General features: G+C 33.1%; 3 protein-coding genes across 3 annotated transcripts; all 3 read right to left on the bottom strand.

Annotated features, from left to right (window-relative positions):
• Positions 1-4959: 4959 nt before the first annotated feature.
• Positions 4960-5965, bottom strand: LOC107468093 (fasciclin-like arabinogalactan protein 11). The gene has a single exon (XM_016087328.3). The coding sequence runs from the start codon at positions 5963-5965 to the stop codon at positions 5084-5086; it is 882 nt and encodes a 293-aa protein (XP_015942814.1). The 3' UTR covers positions 4960-5083.
• A 2218-nt stretch (positions 5966-8183) lies between these two features.
• LOC107468132 (fasciclin-like arabinogalactan protein 12) lies at positions 8184-9351 on the bottom strand. Its single transcript, XM_016087369.3, has one exon. It carries the CDS (start codon positions 9238-9240, stop codon positions 8392-8394), a length of 849 nt encoding a protein of 282 aa, XP_015942855.1. The 5' UTR covers positions 9241-9351; the 3' UTR covers positions 8184-8391.
• A 751-nt stretch (positions 9352-10102) lies between these two features.
• Positions 10103-16160, bottom strand: LOC107468130 (protein STICHEL-like 3). The gene is made up of 8 exons (XM_016087368.3): positions 15889-16160; positions 15353-15618; positions 13103-15228; positions 12762-12981; positions 11925-12473; positions 11028-11580; positions 10793-10856; positions 10103-10507 (listed from the first exon to the last, which is right to left on the bottom strand). The coding sequence occupies exons 3-8, from the start codon at positions 15149-15151 to the stop codon at positions 10415-10417; spliced, it is 3528 nt and encodes a 1175-aa protein (XP_015942854.1). The 5' UTR covers positions 15152-15228; positions 15353-15618; positions 15889-16160; the 3' UTR covers positions 10103-10414.
• Positions 16161-22168: the final 6008 nt, after the last annotated feature.

Raw genomic sequence — 22168 nt, 5'->3', positions numbered from 1 at the left:
TATTATATTTTTTTAAATCAATTTTAGAGAATTTAAGAAGAGTGATTTCATGATGGTCACAATATTAAAACTTTCTAATCACATGCTTAAATGAATAATAAATATATTAGTTGAATATCCTTTCGCTCTTAGCCGACTAATTAATTAATTCATTCATTAGTATATTTATACTCATTATTTTTCACAATTAATTTTAAGTGTTCAAACATAGATAACAACGTAACAACAAAAGCACGTTGTGGAAGAATAACGATAATGCATGCTGCTTATCACATACACTTTAAAATTAATATCACTAATAGAATAATATGCGTTCAATTTTATTATCAAGCCTATGCATTTATTTTCTTTTCTTTTTATTAATCCGTGGCTGCTGGCGAGCCTATTGCTTGGTGGCATTTGGCTCTTAATTCGTTTATCTCAAGAACCCTAAACACCCAAAATCAGGGGACACATTCGAAGTTTTTAGCTATGAAACTGTTTGTTATAAGCACATGCAGCTATTATATTTTTGTTAAAAGAATAAATTACCATTTATATCCATAAAAGATATAGACGTTGATATAAGAATAAATGTACTCATATAAAAATAAAACGATAATTGTAATCACAGAAGATAATTTATGTGTGCCAAAAGTACTATAACAGACCAATTACATAACTAACATTCGGATACTCTTAAGTTCTTAGCACACGGAGACCATTTTCTGTAATTACAATTATCGTTTTATTCTTATATGAATACATTTGTCAGCGTCTGTATCTTTCGTAAGTACAAATGGTAATTTATTTTTTCTTGAAAAATAAAAAACTGCCGAACTGATTCCGGTTATTACTTGGTATTAGCTTACCGGATCCGCCGACTAAAACGTCATACACACTCAAAACCACGTGAATTATTATCTCTGACTATGGACTATTCATCTCTTTAATACTTCATCTTTAATAAATAAATAAATCAATAAGTCACCGCATTGATACGAGAAGCTAATAATAAGTAATATTTATCTACGTAAGAAAACCAATTCAAACCATGCAGGGTTGTTGTTTGGTGTCTTAAATGTTAAATCATTTTCATATATATTTTTTGTAAGTTATGAAGAAAAAAAGTTCTTTAGTGATGACATTTAAAACAATTACAAAATTAGGTTTAATTTGAAAAAGATTTATTTTTTCATAAAATTTTACTAATTAAAATTGAGCTTTTTATGCTTGTTCAACACACACGAAGGGTGCAATAAGATTTATCTGTATGCGTGAAATTTTGCCAAGTGGCAAGCGTTGGGACATGAAGATTCGGGGTGCTTCTCCTTATTTTAGGGTTTTGGGCAAATATTAAGCACATATGGTAACAAATAGTATTAGAATTGTTCTTATGTTTTATAAGGAGTAATATCATTAAGTTATTTGTTTATTTATCTCTCTAAGATTTATACGCATTTTATAAGCTGCAAAAAAAAAAAAAAACAGAAATTTAGTATTAAAAGAGTGTTAGGAGGTTACTAATTTTTGTGTTTTGTAACCATCAATTAACTATTAATAGTATTTTTAATGGTGTGAGATTAAATCAAATAGTAAGAGATAACTCATTTTTCTTTTGATAATTAAATACTGATCACAAAACATAAAACATAAAAATTATTGCCCTTTAAACTTTTTCTTTAGTATTGATCTGATCTATTAGCAATAGTCCAACTCAAATATATTTATAAACTGAAATTTAGATCAATCAACATCTCTGAATAAAGTAAAAACAAACTAATCCGTCTTAATATTAAAAAAAAAAGTAAAAACGAACTAAATCTATTCATCCAAAGTTAAAAACTACCCAATTCTATGTTAGTATTGCAAGTATGAGGAATGTTGAAGTTAGTTTAACATAAAAAAAAAAGCATGGAAGAGTGAGGAGTTTATAAGATGAGAGACCCATTAATTTGACACCTTAAAGTTTTGAGTTGGATGTGGTGTCTTCTTATCTTATGTTCTCTCACTTGATTCCTCCCCGAAATCTCTTTGGTGGTCGAGAGCTCTCTACGGTTGGCCCAACAAAGTGGTATCAGAGCCGATGGTTAATCGATCCGGGCAGTGTGTCCCGCGGTATTTTGTGGTAGTGTGATAAACGAATACTCGTGGTGGTGGAGGAGTTAGAGAGGAGTTGATGCTTGATGTGGAGGCTCACACTTGAGGGTGAGATTGTTAGTATTGCAAGTGTGAGGAGTGTTGAAGTTAGTCCCACATAAAAAAAAGTATGGAAGAATGAGGAGTTTACAATATTAGAGACCCATTAACTTGATACTTTAAGGTTTTGAGTTAGGTGTAGTGTCTTCTCATTTTATGTTCTCTAGCTTGATTCCTCCCTAAGTGGTCGAAAACTCTCCATGGTTGACCCAATATTTTTATAAATACAAGTGACTCATTCACTTTAAATATTATTTTTATTATTATATATTCTTTTTAAAAGAGTCAACGTATAATTCTTTCTGTTAAAAAAAAAACAAATTTAAATATTGAATAGAACTAGCTATTTTTTGAGATCAACTACTCAAATAATTTGCGACGAAAAGATTAATGAGAACGTGTGGCAGCAGGGAATGCCTCTAGAAAACCAAACAAAAACAAAAACTTTGTCATAAAATATAGTAGGCTTATGATAAAGGCAGAAGGAAAAGGGATTCATTTGTGTGGTTGCTGTCTTCTTCGCGGCCAATAAAATGACCGACCACGCAGATTTGAGATCGTTGCTAACACACAATTTTCTTACCTATACCCGAAGGAATGCCAAAGTCAACTAGTCAACAATTTTATTTCAATAAAATAATATAAATATTGCTGCTATACGCGCTATAATAATAATGATAAATTAATTAAATAATATATAGCGCTAAATCAATAAAATCAAGGAACCAAATTGGCCACAAGAAGCAAGAAGGAATGTAGGGTGGGAAATTAGTAGTGGCTAGCTGTTTTGCTTTGTCTTTTCATGTGGCTATAAACTCTGAACTACACGCTAGCTTAGTGTCTTTTTCTACCCTAAATAACGGTTTGATTAATCTACAAGTCTAAAACCAATTAATGGAGATGCATGAAATCAATATGTTTTTAATTTGCCATCATAGGAACAGTACTGAACTGAGAAATGCATGTATCTTCTATCTTGGACTTGGAAGTGGTCAATGCAAAATAATTAAACTAGTGTTAAAGTTGTACTCCGGTGTATATATATATAACTTTAAAAGGATAGGTGCCCAAATAATAAGTTAGTTGGTTTATTCACTTGCTCTTATGTGAATAGTAGTGTGTCCCTAATTTTGATACGGCAAACTTGTATATTTACACCAATAAAACATTTCCAACTCCAAAATTATGATTAGCAAGGATTGGGAAGAAATTTTATGACATGATGAATGATTCTATTTATTCATCTACTAAATAGAATTAATTTGATCTAACAAATAAAAGCAGGCGTAAACATCTAATCCAGTCCTTATCCATTTTTATGAAGGATAAAGCGATTCTTATAAAAAAAATTTGACATTTTGACTTTCAACCTTTTTATTTTAAGATAATACGATCCATTTGTTAAAAAATTTATTAAATAATAACAAAAATTAGTTTTATAGTAATTTTATTTATATTTTGTGGAGGTTTTAAATCTTCACAAACTACTAATAAGTTTGTTTTTGAAAAATTTCTTTATCAATGGTGGTTATGTAAAGAAAAACTATTGATGAAAATGATGCCGCAAAAAAAAGTAATTGTAGTACAAATATATTTTAAAAGAAAAAAAAATAACATCGAATAAGAAATGAAAGAAGAGAATTTTAATGTTGATAATATTGGTATTGATGATGATGACGGTAGAGGAGACAATGATGATGATAAATCAATAAAAATAATAGAGGTAGGAGTGATAATAATGAGAATGAAAACGGTAGAAGTAGTGGTAGTAATTGGTTATATTGTTGAAAAGAATTTTGTCAAGGTTTAAAATCCCCCACAAAACTAATTTTTTGTTATTATTTAACAGATTTTAAACAAAGGGATCGTATTATCCCAAAATAAAAAAATTAAAGATCGAAGTGTCCCTTTTTTTTTTATAAAGAACGCTTTATCCTTCATAAAAATAGATAAGAACTGGGTATCTAATAGTTATCGGAATTTAAACCTTGATTGCATAAGTTAAAAGCCAGAAGCCTTTTATCTGTACTCTATCCTATATTATTATAAGTATGCATATAAAAAAATTGGTGGACAATTTTTAAAAAATATTTTTTTTATCATATATAATTCATAATTTATTTTCTTGTTTCTGACACTTGATTACAAAATCTCTTAACTAAATTATAAATTACTTATTAAGTCAACTAATTTCACTTTTATCATTTTTATATGTTTAATAAGTAAAACCATAAATGAACTCTAGCTAGTATACATAATTTGGTCATGAGAATAGAAGTGTTGGCAAAGATTAGTGATATAATAAGTTATTGGGCTGGAAAATGAATAATTGATCCAAGAAATAGTAGTGGACTATTGTGCGGAAAGCCCAAAACTTCAAAGCATGACTCATAATTTATTCAGAACTTTTCATTCAAGACCAAAAAAAAAAGTCAGAACTTTTCATTGGTCATGTTAACTAACGTTTTTTATTGCTATTTTGAAAATCTAAGAGATTAAAGTTTCTAATCTAAGAATTTAAAATAAAAAATAATTTTAAAAAGTTAACTAATATTAAAAAAAAAAAAAAGTCCAGTGTATACTCTCTTTGAGTGGGTTTCACCAGCAACAAAATTAAAGCCCAACTCTGAACTTGAAAAATAAATATGATGTATAAATGGATAAAGAAAAGCATAAAGCAAAAGAAAAATATATATCACAACAAAACTAAGTTAGAGTGGACTTCACTTAAAATTGATAGTTAAAAATTGTTAGATAAAAATTTAGTCAAATCAATCAAATCATCTAACTGACTCTCAATTATCAACTTTTCATAAAATCGACTACACCTAAACACCTAAGGTAACATAAACAAGATAAATTTAAAGTGAATCAAATCACAACAAAACCATTGAAGACTTCATCTTCAACCTATTATAGTAGTCACTCCAACAACGACAACAAGAACAACACCCATCCACATTCCCTTCGATTCACCACCATTTGATGAACCTTCTGTGGGCGAAGCCTTCCCTTCACCGGAGGAAGACGACGACGACGAGGATGGCTTGGTTTTGTCAGCCTTAGCCTTCCCTGGCGCCGGCGCCGGCGCCGGAGCCTTGGCGGGAAGCACAACGTCGAGAGGGAGAAGCACTTTGTCCACCTGGTATATGGCGAGTTTGCTGTCTGTGTAAACGGTTCCGGTGATGGAGGCTTTGACGGCGCCGGTGGTCATACTTACCTGGCTGCCGCCGTAGGTGGTTACGTTGAGCTGCAGCCTCTGAGGGTCGTCGCCGGCCTGCGTCTGCACCGGGTTGGTTAGCGTGTCGAAGTTGGAGATAGAGATGAAGGAAGAGAGCGTGTGGAACTGCAACAACTCCACCTTCTTTCTGTCACTCAGAGAGTTCAAGAATCCTGGTTTGAGTTTTGAGAAGGCAGTATCTTCGGGTGCAAAGAGGGTTAACCCTCCAGAACCAGAAGTTACGAGCTGCGAGTTGAGCTGGTTGATGAGTTGTGTGGTTTCCAGGAGGCGGATGAGGACGGAGAATCTTTTTGCTTTCTTCAGGATTTGGATGATATCAATGGTGGGGGCTTTTGGGGCCGCTGCGATGGGTGCGCCGCTTGGTGAAACCGGTACAAGGGGGACTGTGCTGAATCCTGGGGATGGTGTGGTGGTTGTAGGCGGAGATGGAGCGGGCTGGGTTGGGGAGAGTTGTGCTAAGGTGGTGGTGGTGAGTGCTAGTGATAGCAGTAGAAATGTGACAGAAAAGAAGAGAGGTTGTTGTTGTTTTAAATTTGTGATCTTCATTTTTCACTTTTAAGTGATGAGAGTTAGTTTCTTTTGTTAGTGTTAATTAATTTGAGAGAAGGGGTTTCCTTTATATATTGAGGACAGATGCATGTAGTAATGAGCGAGATTAATTAATTGGATATGTTTAAAGATGGAAACTCAGGTGCATGGACTTCACGTGAAGTTATATCTGTGAGCTGTTATATGGTTTGACTGATTTGACTAAATTTTCATCTAACAGCTCTTAAATATCAACTTCATGTGAAGTTCACCATATTTAAAAGGCTTAGTTATAACTACTTATCAGATTAAGGCTAAGAAACAAAGGAACTTAAGTTGGAACATTTCTTAGCTGTGAATGATGGTTCATTAAGATTAATATGCATGCATGCAACTATTTTGCTTTCACATCATATATATTTTGATATGATATGATGTTTGTAAAATGCTTTTGTTGTCAACTTATTTGTATATATTTAGATATAATGATATGTTTAATTATTTATCATTTTTTTAAATATAACAGTGCAGTTGGAAATATAATATAATTCTCAACTCATGATTGGTGTGTGTATAGGGTGAGTTAATTACTGCGATCCATCGATCAGGGAAAAAAGGGAAACCAAATCAAATCATTAGATAAGTGGCACCCTATGAAAGATTATTTAGGAAAGGATTGAGGAACTAAGAATCACACTTTGGACCTACTATACCTTCTCCGATGTATCCACCTAATTCTCTCTATTTTGATATAATATATCCCATCCTAAATTCCTAATCAGATTGAGATTGATGTGTTGGGACTTGGGAGATATATCAACAATAACCATATCGACATATATTTTCTTTGCAATTTTATTTCGAGTTTGTTCAAAATATTTCATGGATCTTAAATTACTCTAGAAGTGTATGGTCTGCGCATAAGTTGTAGCAAAACGGAATATATGGAATGTAAGTTCTGAGAAGGGAAAACTCTAATATAGAGATGAAGATTGGAGAAAACATCCTACCAAAAGTTAAAAGTTTTAAATATCTTGGGCGCATCATACAGAATAATGGAAAGATTGAACAGGATCTATATCATAGGATTCAAGCAAGATGGTCAAAATGGTAGAGTGCATCTAGTTTTATATGCGATAAAAAAGTGCCTTTAAAACTTAAAGGTATGCTTTATGGTACGGAGTGTTAGGCGGCCAAAGGGGAGCACGAACGTAAACTAAGTGTGGCAGAGATGAAGATGTTGAGATGAATAAGTAGTCATACGCAATTGGATAAAATAAAAAACGAAGATATAAGGGAGAGAGTTAGAGTAGCACCAATTGTGGAAAAGATGGTTGAATTGCGTTTCAGATAGTTTGGACATGTGAGAATAAGACCGACAGAACATCCAGTCAGAGGGTGGATAAGATAGAAGATAGACAAGGGGGTGAAAGGCAGAGGGTGACCTAAAAAGGCCATCCATGAAGTGGTCAAACGAGATTTACATGTAAACGGTCTTTTTGTAAACATGATATATGACAGAGCATAATGACGTTATTTGATTCATGTAGTTGACCCACTTAGAGAGACAAAGCTTTCTTCTTGTTGTTGTATTATATTTCTAGCGTTATCCATATAATAACTAGAACGTTAAGAAGGATGTATCAATATGTATATACATGGAACAAAATTACATTAATGTACTCTGTAAAATCATTTGTTTTTTCTCCAATCATTGTTGCTAACGTTACAAGGAGTGATTTTTTTTGGCAGCGACATGAAAGGAGTGATTGATGTTCTTATTTTTAGGTATCATCAATTGGATATAAGGAAGTAGCTATTTCAATAAAGATATCCTTTCAATTCACACCTAAAAAAGAAAGCAATTTTGCTTCATTTTATGCAAAAACACTTGAGAATTTACGCAAACTCATTGTGAAAATAAGAAGGACCAGTTTGTAAAAGTTATTCAGACGGTGGAAAAATTTTTATCTAATGGTTCTCAGGTATCAACTTCATGTAAAGTCGACTTTACCTAAGTTTTCACCTATTCGAATAGATCAAGTTATACTAACGAAATTCTTATAGGAAGAGTAAAAAATCTTATATATACATTAAAAATCAACTACCAAATTAATCAATAAATATGTTATTAAGATATTGCATTTTGGTACCTTAGTAGCAGGTTTTTGTACTTTATTACCGCAAGATTGATTTCAATAATAAGATTAAACGATTGAATGCATAATTCAAAACCTTTTACAACAAAACAATCATTTTTCTTTGTAAATTATATTGGAAGACAAAAGAAGGAAAGAAGCCAAAGGGGTTCACATACAGCTTTCAACACCAAAAGAGAAAAAGAAACAAACAACATAGAGAATTCACAAAAATCATGCACAGTTCTTGTTCTAATAACTTTGACCAACATCATCATCCAAACGGGTCTTCACTTCAATCCTTCATCAACTGAAAATCGTTAGTGCTGCAGCAAAAGCAACACCAATTGACACCAACATTGTTCCTTGCACACCAAGCAACTTCAATGCCCCAGAATTCTCCTTTGTTGAATCTCCCTGATCAGTATCTTCTGCAGAGGAGTTATCCTTATCAGCTTTTGGTGATATCGCCAAAGCCGGTGCCGGAGCTATAGGCTTAGGCTTTGAGAAATCCAAGGGAATAAGCACCTTATCAACATGGTAAATAGCAAGCACCTTATCAGAGTAAACAATCCCTGTGAGTGTTGCATTCACTACCCCAGTTGAGATATTCACACTGTTACCATATGCAGTCACATTAAGTTGGTAACCATTGGGGCTATCACTGGCCAGAGTCAAAACAGGGTTGCTAAGAGAATCAAAATTTGAGCTTGATACGTAAACCGGAAGAACATGGAATTGTATCAATGCCTTTTGTTGGCGATCGCTTAGGGAGTTGAAGAACCCTGCTTTGAGATTAGAGAAGGCACCATCGTCCGGTGCGAAGATGGTTAAGCCTCCTGTCTTTGATGTCACCAGTTGTGCATTCACTTGGTTGATGATTTGGGTGGTCTTGAATAAACGGATCATTGTGTTGAAGTTCTTCGCTTTTCTTAGGATCTTGACAATGTCTTCGCCCGAAGAAGTATCGGATGTAGGTGACTGTGGAAGTGATGGGACTAATGGCTTCACTGGTGCTGCAGCTGGTGCTGCTGGTGCAGGTTTTGGTTTTGTTGGGGGTTTAGGAGCTGCAGCAGGTGATTGTGCTAAAGTGAAGGTGGAAAATATGGGAGAAAGTAGTACTAAAAGAAGTGAAAAGATGATACTTTGCTTCATTTTCTTATTGGTAATTGAAGCTTGAAAGTTTTGTAGATTGTTTTGCTGCTTTTGAGGTAGATGCAATATGCAAATGATTAGGCTAATTGTTATTGCAATGAGTGTTTGCTGTGAGGGAATTGAAGGGGAGGAAGTGGCTTTTATAGATGGTATATTGGACAGGGAAATGATGGGTTAGGTAAAAGGTTTTAGTTATGAAAATGACCTCTATTATAAAGGGGAGTGAGGCTGTGTATCTTATCTGTCATGACAGTTTTGCTTGGAAATGCAGGGAATGGATTAGTGAATGAACCCCAATTAGTTGTGAGATGATACTAAAAAAGATGCTAGTTTTACAGATAAGGCAGCATCTCCTTTTTCTATTGGGTAGAAAGATGTTAGATCAATTCACTTGAGAGAGATATAATAAGCTTATTGTAACTGTTTGTGTCAAAATGTTTGTATATGATAATTTTCTCTTGTTTACATACAGAAAAATGTTTGAATAGTCATTTTTTCTGTACTCATTTAAGATTCATTCCTTTAAAAATGGAATCTAAGTACACAACTACACATGAACAATATATATGGACTATGTTGTTTCCCTCTAAATAGAATCAGAAAAGTATATGCTTCCTTATATACATGCATTAGATCTTGAAAGGTATTGTTTACCATTCACTATTTCAAAACCCTGTTTTATATGCACGCTTTTATAGTTCTCTATCATTACTCAATATGATATAAAACCAAATTAACAAAAATGGGTTCAAGACACAAGACTGAACTCACAGATTTGTCTTGAAATAAGACAAGTTCTTGCTTACATTTTCTGTTCAACAGAACAACCAAAGCAATAATTGAGACCAGTTAATAGAGCTCCTACAAAAGATACTGCCATAGTAGTTAATAAAATTTTGAATTGAATCTAAATTTAAATTTCTCATCAAATTTATGCCTGGAAGGAAAAATATACAACATCTTATCGCTAAAATGGAATAACTACATCAACTACATTCCTAATTTTTCTTCATTAGATATATAACTACATGCTTTTTATTAGATTAAATGAAAATAAGGCTTGGCCTTATGAAATTGGACCCTATAACATGAGGAGGAAAAAAAAAACGGCCTAAATACAGACAAATACAAATTACAATGGCAGTGGGATGGATCCTCTGAGAGATTCCAAAAACTATCTTGGAGATTTTGAAGAGAGACATCTCCCACATGAGACTAACTTCAGCAATGCTCTTGGTTTTCGGGTTCGAATTTTCAAGCGGGACAGCTGCCAATGCAATTAAATAAATCAATAATGTGTATAGTAATTAAGCAAATGCAAAACAAAATCTAAAAATATGTTCACCAACACAATCACGACATATGAAGCTGAAGCATAAAAACTACAAACATATGCATCAACACTGCTGTATTTCTAGTTAACAGTCTTGCCTGAAAAGTTTGAATATATTCTTGATGGTGGATAAAATATTATTATTTTTATTTACTTCAAAGGAAAAAGGTTCATGTATGAATTCTAACATTAAATTTAGATCATGCAAAATATGATTACCTTCTGACGGGTTGCTCTTGATGCTTTCCAGCAAAGTAAGCTCCTTGATCTTGGTTCCAGTTTCCTGCAGAGTAAGAATTTTAGAATCAATAGGCAGTTACAAAAGAGACACTACTAGTTTACTGAAACAGAAAAACACTACTAGTACCCAGGCTAATGGAGATTCTAAGCAAGCTACCATCCTTGAATTACAAAGTTTACACAGAGAAAGAAAATGGATAAAGAAGCAACATACAGATTCTCTAGTTCAAGCTTTTCAGCAATGGAAACTGCTTTGCGTTTCGACCACCCACTTCGCTGGCTTTCCGCCTGCTGGATTACATGAGCAAGAGATACCTTACTTTTTACAATGCTTTTACTTTGACCTTGTTCCCTAAGCTTTCTGCGGTCCAAGTGAGACTTAACTATTGGATTTCTTTGGGAAGCTGATGCTTGCCCTATACTTGAACCTTCTACACTTCTGTAAGATGTTGCATGAGCATCAACTTGCTGTGCATCATTCTTGTGCTCTGCTGGAGAGGCTGCTTCTTCTATGATTTCACCCCTTGGATGAGCTCGAGCAACACCGACACCACTTAATTCTCTAATTTGTGACGAACTATCATCGGTAGCAGGCAATGTAAGAGGAAGTTGAACAGCTGAGCCCGCATCTCTAGTTGACTCGCATCTAATTTCTATCGTTACGGATGTTCCGAGGACAGATTCAAATGCTTGTAAAATGTGACCTGTGAACTTCTCAGCCGTGGATTTGGTCATTTGAGAACTAAACATTAGCTGCACAGTTGGAGCTGCACAATATTGCATCCATTATCATTAGATAAATGGTAACAAATTGTCAACACAAACAACAAAAACAGGAGGGAGACACATAAGCAACCTACCATAATAATAACAACAATATCAACACATTAAACCAAAAAGAAAGCTACTTATGTAAGCAAATAAAAAGCTGCATAACTGGATTAAAAATCACTGTTAACTTTATGATGAACCCAAAAGCAAGTTTTCAATGCATTTTGCTACAAGGCCCTTCAGTTGACTAATATTAAGTGTAATCAAATACATAAACCAGTTTAAAATAATTCTTCACAAAGCAACATGCAAAAATGAATAGCGAGGAATTGATGTTTACCTGCTCCAAAATTGACAGAGATCAGCTTGCCTTCTTTATACAAAAATTCTCTCAGTCCAGTAACTTGAATCCTCTCAAGAACCTCTAACCACATCTCTTCAATACCTTTATGGTTTTTATTCAATATCTGCCTTTCATTCATTCTACTCTTGTTGGCCATATGGGAATAAGTTTGTTGAGTGGCAGAACCAGACACACTGAGTCTTCTTTTCTCTGTACTAGGATCCTTTGTCATACCATTAGCTGAGTGTCCCGCATGGAAGTTTTCTAATCTAGAATCTACTGATAATTGTCTTGCTTTGCTGGAAATTTCAACAGGGTTTCCATTTATTCTGGTTGCTTCTCTCACACCAGAATTGTTTAGAGCTAGGGGACTATGGTTGAAGCTATTATCAGATGAAGTAGGCATCACATATTGTTGGTCAGGAGCAAGTTGAAGCAATGCAGCTGTCAACCACGTAAGCTTATCATTGGACATCCTCAACTGCTTTTCAGCCTCAGATAATGTTTTTAGTGCTTGGCGAAGCTTTTCCATGTCTTCTTTAGACACTGATACATAAATCAACATCATCAGTTTGTAAAAGGATAGTAATGAAATAAATATCTTTCAACATGAAAACAGATTAAGGCTCTCCAGTTTCCCTTCTTCTGTCTCCACACCGACAAGTGTATAAAACCAAAAAGAAAAACATTTTTTCAAGGATAGCCAGTTTTGGAATTGTTCAGCATTAAATTTTTTGCATTTGTTTCAGATATAAGAACTAAGTCTAAGATTATCAGTATCATCTCAGCTTGCAATGAATTTATGACTTTGATAAAATCTATAACTTTACTCACACGGCTGTCTCCGGAAGAACTTTCTTCTTCGCCTTTCTTTTGTGAAGTCATAGGTCCCAGCAAGTATATCAGTTATTACTGTGGCGAGCTGTGACATTAAAGCTAATGGCTCAACACCAGTTTCCATGATCACCCTCAAATTCTTCACAGTATTGACTGTGTCAGCAGATAATGCCAAATCAAGTAGATCAATCAATTTCTCATCAGAGATAAGCCCTACCTGAAGAAAGAATTTAAGTTCAGAGCAAGTTATCCATAGCAACAAAAAATATTAATGCCAGTTGATAGCAGAATATAGTGATCAATGAAAAACAGAATTGTGCTAATAGAAAACAACTTACCAGTTCCTGAACAAGAGGAACAGATATTCTCTGCCCAAGCAAACTAAGTTGTTCAAGGGTCATCTCAGCATCTCTCAACGATCCATCAGATCTTGATGCAATGAGTTTCAAGGCATCCTTATCAATATCTAGACCTTCCTTGGTTGCAATCAACTGCAATGTATATATAATATCTCCATCCTTCAGCTTTGGAAAAAAGAATTTTTGACACCTGGATATTATTATATGAGGCAGGACATCAAGACTAGAACTGACAAGGATAAAAACCACACGTCTAGGTGCTCGATCAATGACCTTTGATATGGCATTCCAACAATCCACTGATAAAGTATCACAGTCATCAAAAATGAACACTCTGTACTGTGATGGGAGCTGGGATACAATCATATGGTCAAGAAGATCCATGATGCTCTCGAAGTCAAAATTACTGACTGGGCCAACTTCCCTTATATTTCTACTCTTGCCCATATCATGTGCCATGCAATAATTGCAAAAGCCACAAGGTTTCGGGTGTTCTGAAGAGTTACAATTCAATGCTCTGGCAAATATGCGGGCACAGGAAGTTTTTCCGGTGCCATGGGGACCATAAAACACATACAACAACCCAACTTTTCTCCTCATTACTGCATTCGAAAGAGCTTGTGCCACTAAACTCTGTCCAACCATATCTCTGAAGGTTCGCGGCATATACTTTTGTGTTAAGCTTTGATGTCTACCATGACCATTCCCTCTCAACTTATGTTGGTCACCAGATCTAGCTTCAGAAGCAAGGTCAGAATCAATATCACGGTTGAACAAGTTATCACCAAAAAGACCAAGTTCCCCGGAATAGTCATGGGACCAACACGCATTTTCAGTGCTCCCAGATGCATCAAGTAATAAAGGCATTGCTTCTGCATCAGATTTAGTAGATGAACCTGAGTTCTCAGATGCCACAGGCATTTCAGAAATATTTCTTCCATTGCCATTTAACCCTTTCCTTAATCTTGAGTCAGATAAACCACAAGTAAAACTTCTCCCTGCCATGTCAAGGAATGTTTTACCTCTATGATGAATCCTGGACCAATTCCATGGAATACCACAACCATTTTTTGGAGCTCTAGTAACATTTCCATCTAGGAACTCATCAGCCTCCTCTGAGTGATATCTCTGGTGGGATGAACCATGAGCTAATGAGTTGGAGGCCACAGATAATTCATTCTCAGCACCAGTATCTCTTGATGCTGTAGCCACACGAGCTCTTCTTGCACTTCGAAATTTACGCCTCTTTACCCGACTTCCATGACCACGCACACTGGCTTCTGCCTCCTCAATGATTTTCTCTTGTCTAGGAAACCTTCCACGAAAATGAATGTTTGATGATGCTAAATCATCACTATCCAATGGAATATCATTAAGCTGTTCAGAAAGGGTCTTAACTTGAACATCTCGAACATTTTTCCCTTTATGTTTCTTTCTCCCTTTAGATTCAGAGTGCCTTGAAGCAACATCTTCAGACAAAGTTTTGGCAGCTTGACTTAGATGCTGTTCTTGACTAACATCCACATAATCAGGCCTATCACTCTTTCTACCAGATTCTTCTCTCCCAACTCTCTTCCCATCCCCAATTCCACTCTTGCTACTTCGCTCACTAGTTGCTGGCACCCCATCATTGCCTCTACTAGCATCACCTGGAGCAACTCTTGATGTACCTATGCTCACCAAGGGCGGCGAGGTTCCGGACAACCTCCTCCCTTCCTTCCTGCGCTCCCCGCCCACAGACCTTCTTCCTCCATGAAGCATGACATCATTTTCAACCTTTTTGAAAAGCATATCAACCACAGAAGGTGAGTTCCATGATTGAGGGCTGGCCGAAGGGTCCCTGAGGGAACGTGACCTCTGAAGCACAACAAGGTCCCTCATGAGGGACCTATCAGCCAGGATAGGGCTGTTCTTGTGCATGTGGTTCTTCAAGTGAATGCAATTTGTTAAATGTATGTGATTGCGTAGATGATCACTGACATCACCATTGGCATCCTTGAGTACCCTATTGCGGACAGCCCTAGTCATGATCAGAACACCAACCTTTCTGACACCAATATCTCTTCTAAATTAAAGACATAAGATAAAAAATCTCGCATTTTTACCTGTACATGAGCCAATTTTTCACAAATATTTCAGCAAAAACAATAGGGAAAAATAAATGCACATTCGTGAACACCCCTTAATTACTTGCAAAAATGCCAAAAATGAAGTTAGAATTGAACTCACCAAAAGGGGGAGAAACACCAGGTCTTGCAGTCAATTATCCCATTAAGCAAACTTAACTCCACAAAGACACAAGAAACACACTTCAAGTGGAGGAATTATTAATCAACACTCAACAGAACTTCCCTGTTGCTACACGGCACACTCCATAAACAAAACCAAGTATTCCTCTAACCCCATTGAGCTAAACGAAGGTAGAAAAAGCTAAAAGAGTGAACTTTATGCTGGTGCAGCAAAGAAGCCAGCTTGGAAGTTCAAATTTCAAGCACCTAACAAGGAACAATTTTGGGGTCAAACAAGCATGCAGAAGAGAAGAATCTAAGACCCCGTTATCCAAAAAGCTCAAAAGAAGTGCAAAAAACACAGAAAGCACCAATCAGACCAGTGTTTGAAGAAATGAGAGGTGAGAATTAACTAAGCAGCAGGAGCATAAAGAAAATGATGTAACATTTCCAACAGTAGGAAGCAAAAAAAGAAAGAGAGAGAGAAAAATAAAAGCTAAAGGTGGAAGTAGAAGGGAGGAAGAAGAGTTGAATCACCTGAATGAGAGAGAAAGAAAAGGGGAAGATGACCCTTTTGGATTATTAAGGTGTCCAGATCTCTCATCAGCAAGGTTCACATGCACTTCACGAGGGAAAGAAAACGATAGTCCAACCCATATCTCACTCAAACACTCACTCAGCAGTGTAGAGAGAGAGAGAGAGAGAGAGAAAGGGGTGGTGAGTGGTGAGGGTTGAAACTTGAGAGGGAGGTATGGATCCGTTGTGGACAGAGAGAGGACAGTGAACACAGGACACTCTCTGCAAATAAAGCGGTGTGTCCATTTGCTGCTAAGCATGCAATTTCAATTTCCATTTTATATTTTTTTTTTCCTTCAACTACATAATATTAAAAAATAAGTCAATATTTTAAAGAATAAATTATCATTTATACCCATAAAAGATATAGATACTGACAAATATATTCGTATAAGAATAAAACAACAATTATAATTATGAAAGATGGTTTTTTATTTCTGTGTGTCAAGAGTATCTTAACGTTGGTTACACAATTGGTCCTTTTAAGGTATTCTTGGCACATAGAAATTATCTTCTGTGGGTATAATTGTCATTTTATTCTTATATGGATACATTTGTTATTATTTATATCTTTCATGAATATAAATGGTAATTTATTCATATTTTAAAAGTTAATTTAAATTTATGCTATCTAAGTGAAGATACAAGTGCACTGCAATTAACTTTATATAAAATTGATATTTAAGATTCGTTAGATGATAATTTAATTGAATTTGTCAAATTAAATTTTACTGGTGAGTTTTTCCACTAAAATAAGTTTTAAAAATATTTATTATGAATAATTAGAAAAGCAACATTTTTTTGGGGGTGAAATAAGGTTTATTTCTTAAATTGTGTCATTGCCCGTTATTTTAATTACTTAATTTGAGTCTTAAGAAGATTCATTCTTATAAATTCAAAGTTGTACTAAATTGTTATAGAAAAGGAACCTCCTAAAATTTGAAATGGGCGTCTTTTTAGGATTTAGGGTTATTGGTAAGTATATATATTAGGCCAGCATTTTGTACGTACGCATCTTTTCTACTGATTATTGTTGGCGTAGGATAGGAACAAAATTAAATGATTTTTGGAAGTTTGTGGATGCTTAAATTTGAAAGGGGCCAATGAACCCGTCCCGTTGAAATTCTTGGTTGCTTGTTGCTTTAGAGTTAAACACTTTCTTATTTCTCATTTAACGATTTCAGTTATCAATTTCACGTGAAATTAACTGCACCTGAATTTTCATGTATCTACAGTTTAATCTGAACTCTTCTAAGATGAGATTCTAATTAATTAACAAATAAAAAGAAATATAAACATGAACTAAGTAACATATATAGTGCATTCTAACTAAGCAACATATATATACATTTTGCACCGAAAACAATGACATATGTACTAAAAAAATATTAGTATTGATTCATTTTCAATGCAACCAGTTGTTATTACTAGCTCCAATAACTGGCTACTAAAAAAATGTAAGTGCAGAAACCCGTACACTCATTATTGATCTAGTGGTTTTGGTACTTGTTCAATTTTCATGCAAGGATTTTACAGCGGTGAATGCTCATGGAAGCAAAAGCAAGTATGCATTAATGGCACTTTAATTTGAGTTAGTTCTTACTAGTTAGCTGTTGCATGGTAAGTGTGGTAAGTGCATGGATTATTTTTTATTTTATTGGATCCCGCTAGGATGACAATGGACTATTTGTATAATGTATACAATGGGTTAATGAGTTACAAAATGAACATTTTGCATACTATCTAGAATAACCATCCGAGTATTAGGAATAATAAACATCTTTCCAAAAGTTTAAACTAATTTTGGAGTTCAACAAGAATCGAACTCTAATACTATGTCATAATACCACTCATTCCAAAAACTTTAGCCGATTAAAAAAAGGTAATACTAATAATTATATCTATAATACTTCATAAATTTCTATCTCCTCGTACTTTCCCTTATTTTATTATATGCATAAGAAATTGGAGTATCTTCTTGAACCGTTATAATGTTACATTGTATTGCATTGGATACTTTCCCTGCACATGACATCTTGTCCCATTCCGAACCATATAATATAAAATACTACTTGGAGTAACCAAAGCTCATAAGTTTTCACCATAATTGATAAATGTATATAATATGTACAACGGCATAGTTGCTTACACTAACAATTATTTTAATTTCCAACACATAAGGAAATTAAACCTACAAACTTTGGATGATTGAATAACTAACACTCATGATGAACATATTTATCTTCGTCATAATCTCTGAAATTGTTGCATAGCTGACGAATAGGGGGATCGATGACAGACGTTACAGGAAATTTTCAACGGATCGGAGGATGTCGGGCATAAATGATGATGACGTCATATATCCTACTTTTCTATGCATTATTACGTCATGGGTCGTACTAGAATTTGACCAGGTCCATCACTGGAAAGACTGTAAATCAGCTATGGATTCCTGTAGTAGATTATTAATTATGTTATTACAAGTTTAAGCGTAATTGAACAAGTTTTCTATCAATAGTAAAATAAAGGCTAAGCAATTACCGCATAAGTAATAACAAGTTAAAACAGTTTTAATTTAACAGTTAAAAAATAAATATTGTCAGTTTCAAATTATTAATATGACATTTACTTTAATTATTAGCACAAAATATATGTCTACAACAAAATTTTATTAATTAGGAGTAATATTATCATCTAAAAAACATAACATTCTCTTAGTATCTTTTATTGTAATTTATTAATACAATATCTATAATTTTCACTGTTGTAATAATCTATAATTTAAATGGCATAATCTAGGGGTGTTCGCAGTGCGGTTTGAATCGATTTTGAGTCAAAAATTTATCTGATCTGAATACTAATTTTACTTCCGGTACGGTTTGAATTGGATGCTTTTTAAAAAAAATCTGATCCGATCCGATCCAATTTCAAGCGGTTTGGATTGGATTGGATTTACGATTTTATAAATTAAAAAAATTAAATACATATAACAAGTCTCAAAATCAACTTTTAAAAAATCAACAATGACATAACAAGTTTCAACAATATCTTAAGAGGCCAACGATAACATAATGATAAAAATAAAATTATAGGTTAGTTAAAATAAATAAATAAATAAATAACATTCTGAACATAAAATATTTATTAAATAATAATAATAATAATACAAATCAAATCCGAATTAGTGCAGTTTTAATTTGTTTTCAGTTTAGATTGAATTGAATAAACGATTTAATTTGGATCGATTTAGATTTGAGTTACCCTAACATAATCTTTCCAATCTTCATATTCACTTAAAAATTGTGAGTTTGAATCTTTCTATTTTTAAAATTTCATAAATACAAGTGACTCGTTAAATCACAATACACTATTAACTTTAAAATCTGAATATTATTTTTATTATTTTATATTTTTTATTTATTTAAATATTAGAATATTTTTATAGGTGTCTACGGTCACTCTTTTTTTTAAAGAGTTAACATATAACTCATCTGACTGGAAAAGAAACAAATTCAAATATGGAGCAGGATGAACTATATCTTAAAACCGTAATCCATCTAAAGCATCTAGGTCCTACTCGTACGGCAGCTTCGTTGACCTTCTTAAGAAATAAGTTTAATATGTGATTAATATAGATGAAGATAGAATACTATACATATCGACGAAAATGAGTATTTTTATTTAAAAAAAGTATAGGTAACAATGAAAATATTAAATAATATAAACAATAGATATATTAAATGTTCATTTTATTAAGTATATGATAATTATTTTAATATTAAGATTTAGGTGAATAATTTAAAAATATAATATATTTTAATTTAATTGATAGTTGTTCATATTATTCATTAATTATCTAATATAACTCTTTCATTAATCATTATACAAAACCATTAAAGCGCGAAGTTTCATTTGTGGTCCAAATACCGATATATTTTAAAAAAATATATATATAAGAATGTCCCAAATTAGTAGTGCTTGTGATAATAAATTACTAGTCGATAAAATGAGGAAAATAGATGTAACGAGGAAAACTAAGAAATATAAAAAAGAGTATCTCATGAAAAAACGTTAGGGGATATATCAACTGATAATAACGTCGCCATCATCATCCATCACTTGTCATTTGATCAAATGTTTCAGAAAGCAGCAATGAATGATTCTGAATGTCTTCATGCATGCTAACAAACCAACCATTACTCCATATACGGAGAAGATAAGATACCCTTATATTCGCCAATCGCCATTACATAATAAACAAGTCTAGTCATTTCATACAATACACCACATACATATTTTATTTTTTTCATATTATTCTTTTAAGTCATCACGCTAGTAGATTAATTTTTTTAACCAGTATTAATCAATTTTTTAAAATTATTTTAAATTTTAAATAATACAATTTTAATTCTACATTTTAAATTATAAACTTTAAATTTTAAAATTAATTAATATTAACTAACTAAAAAAATTCGTTCACTACAAATAAATACGGTTAAAATTGATGATAAAATAGAAGACGTGATATGTCGCTTTTAAATGTGTCAATTTTTTAAAAATTATTAAAAAATTCAATTTTAATATTTTATTTTTAATATTTTTTTTATTTTATTGATGACAAACCGTTAAAAATTATCGACAAAAAATCTGACCGTTCATTTCTAGCGTCGATAATTACACAGTTTCTTGTGGTGTTGGATACACTTTCTCTATTCACTTATTGACACATACATGCATCTTTGGTTTCAAAAGTGTGTATGCACTAATAGTGTAATTATTGGGATGGAGTTTTACCATCAACTCTATATATCAATGGGGTAATGTTAAGTAGTGACAATTAATGAATATTAAATAAGACAAATTATAGTTGTTTTTAACTAATATTTTTTAGTTACCAAACATTTCCATATCAACGTATCGTTATATCTTCATCATCTCCGTATATATAAAAATATTCTTGCATATATATATATACTCACCATAATAGAATCCTTAATGTCATTATTCATATATATGGTGCATGGACCATGTTATTACTCACATGACTTTAAATTAATATCCAACACTCTGCGTGAACTATGTTGCCAATTCAACACACAATGTTCAAGTGTCATGTTTTAAGACAATATATATGATATGATATGATGCTTCAAGTGGTCTAGATTCTAGAAGATTGTCCTCAAGTATGCCATGCATCCGCTTTTATTTTATTTTCATAAGTCTTCTACAAAAAGAAAAGGAGAGAGTGATATGATGTATTGTTATTCTTATTAGATCTTTTATTATGACGGTGGTCCAATTCAAAGTGTGGTGGTGCAAGTCATAAAATCTCTCAAGTATAAAATATAATAACATGAGATGAGACAAATCATAGTTTTCTTTTTATTGTTATTATTTATTTTTATTTTCCACTTCTATAAACACAAAATGAATGGACCACACCACACACAATGAATCGAAAATAATAAAAATAGCTGTAGTGATAATAAATGCTTTTAAAATTTGAACCAACTCGTACTCGTTGAAACCACCTGCTATACTAGTGATTTCGTTTAGGGTTTAGTGGTGATACCGTGCGTCTTTTGATTAATTTTAAGACGATGGAAATTCAGGTGCAGTCGACTTCACGTGAAGTTGATAACTGAGAGTCGTTAGATAATTTGATTGATTTGACTAAATTTTTATCTAACGGCTCTCGACTATCAACTTCACGTAAAATCGACTGCACCTGAGTTTTCACCGTTTTAAGATTAAAACTTGAGAATCACGTAAAAAACAAAAGACTTCATCTAATCATATTGATCAATATTAAATTAGAGCTTAAGTAAATTTATCTACATACCAAATGACAAATTAAACTAGTTATATATATAGAAGAGCCTCCTTGTTAATTATTTATAGTATACACAAGTATACTTGAATCTTATTGAGACTTTTTTTTTTTTGTTCCACAGCTAAACTCTAGATACCCAATTTAATTATTCCAATGTAGCAATAATGCCGAACAGTCTATTAAAGTAGTATTTATTAACCAACATGGCCAAATTAAAATCCGACCTATGCATTGAAACTTAGGACCATCCTCAAGTATTTGTTGTATATATAACTATATATTGAGTTTGAATATAGTCCAAATATATAGGTCCAAACTTTAAAGAGTTTGTTTCTCTTATTAATTATTATTATTATTATTATTATTATTATTATTATTATTATTATTATTATTATTATTATATAGGAT

The sequence above is a fragment of the Arachis duranensis genome, chromosome 10, assembly GCF_000817695.3.
Source record: "Arachis duranensis cultivar V14167 chromosome 10, aradu.V14167.gnm2.J7QH, whole genome shotgun sequence".
NCBI lineage: Eukaryota > Viridiplantae > Streptophyta > Magnoliopsida > Fabales > Fabaceae > Arachis > Arachis duranensis.
This window is presented reverse-complemented; position numbering and strand designations above follow the sequence as displayed.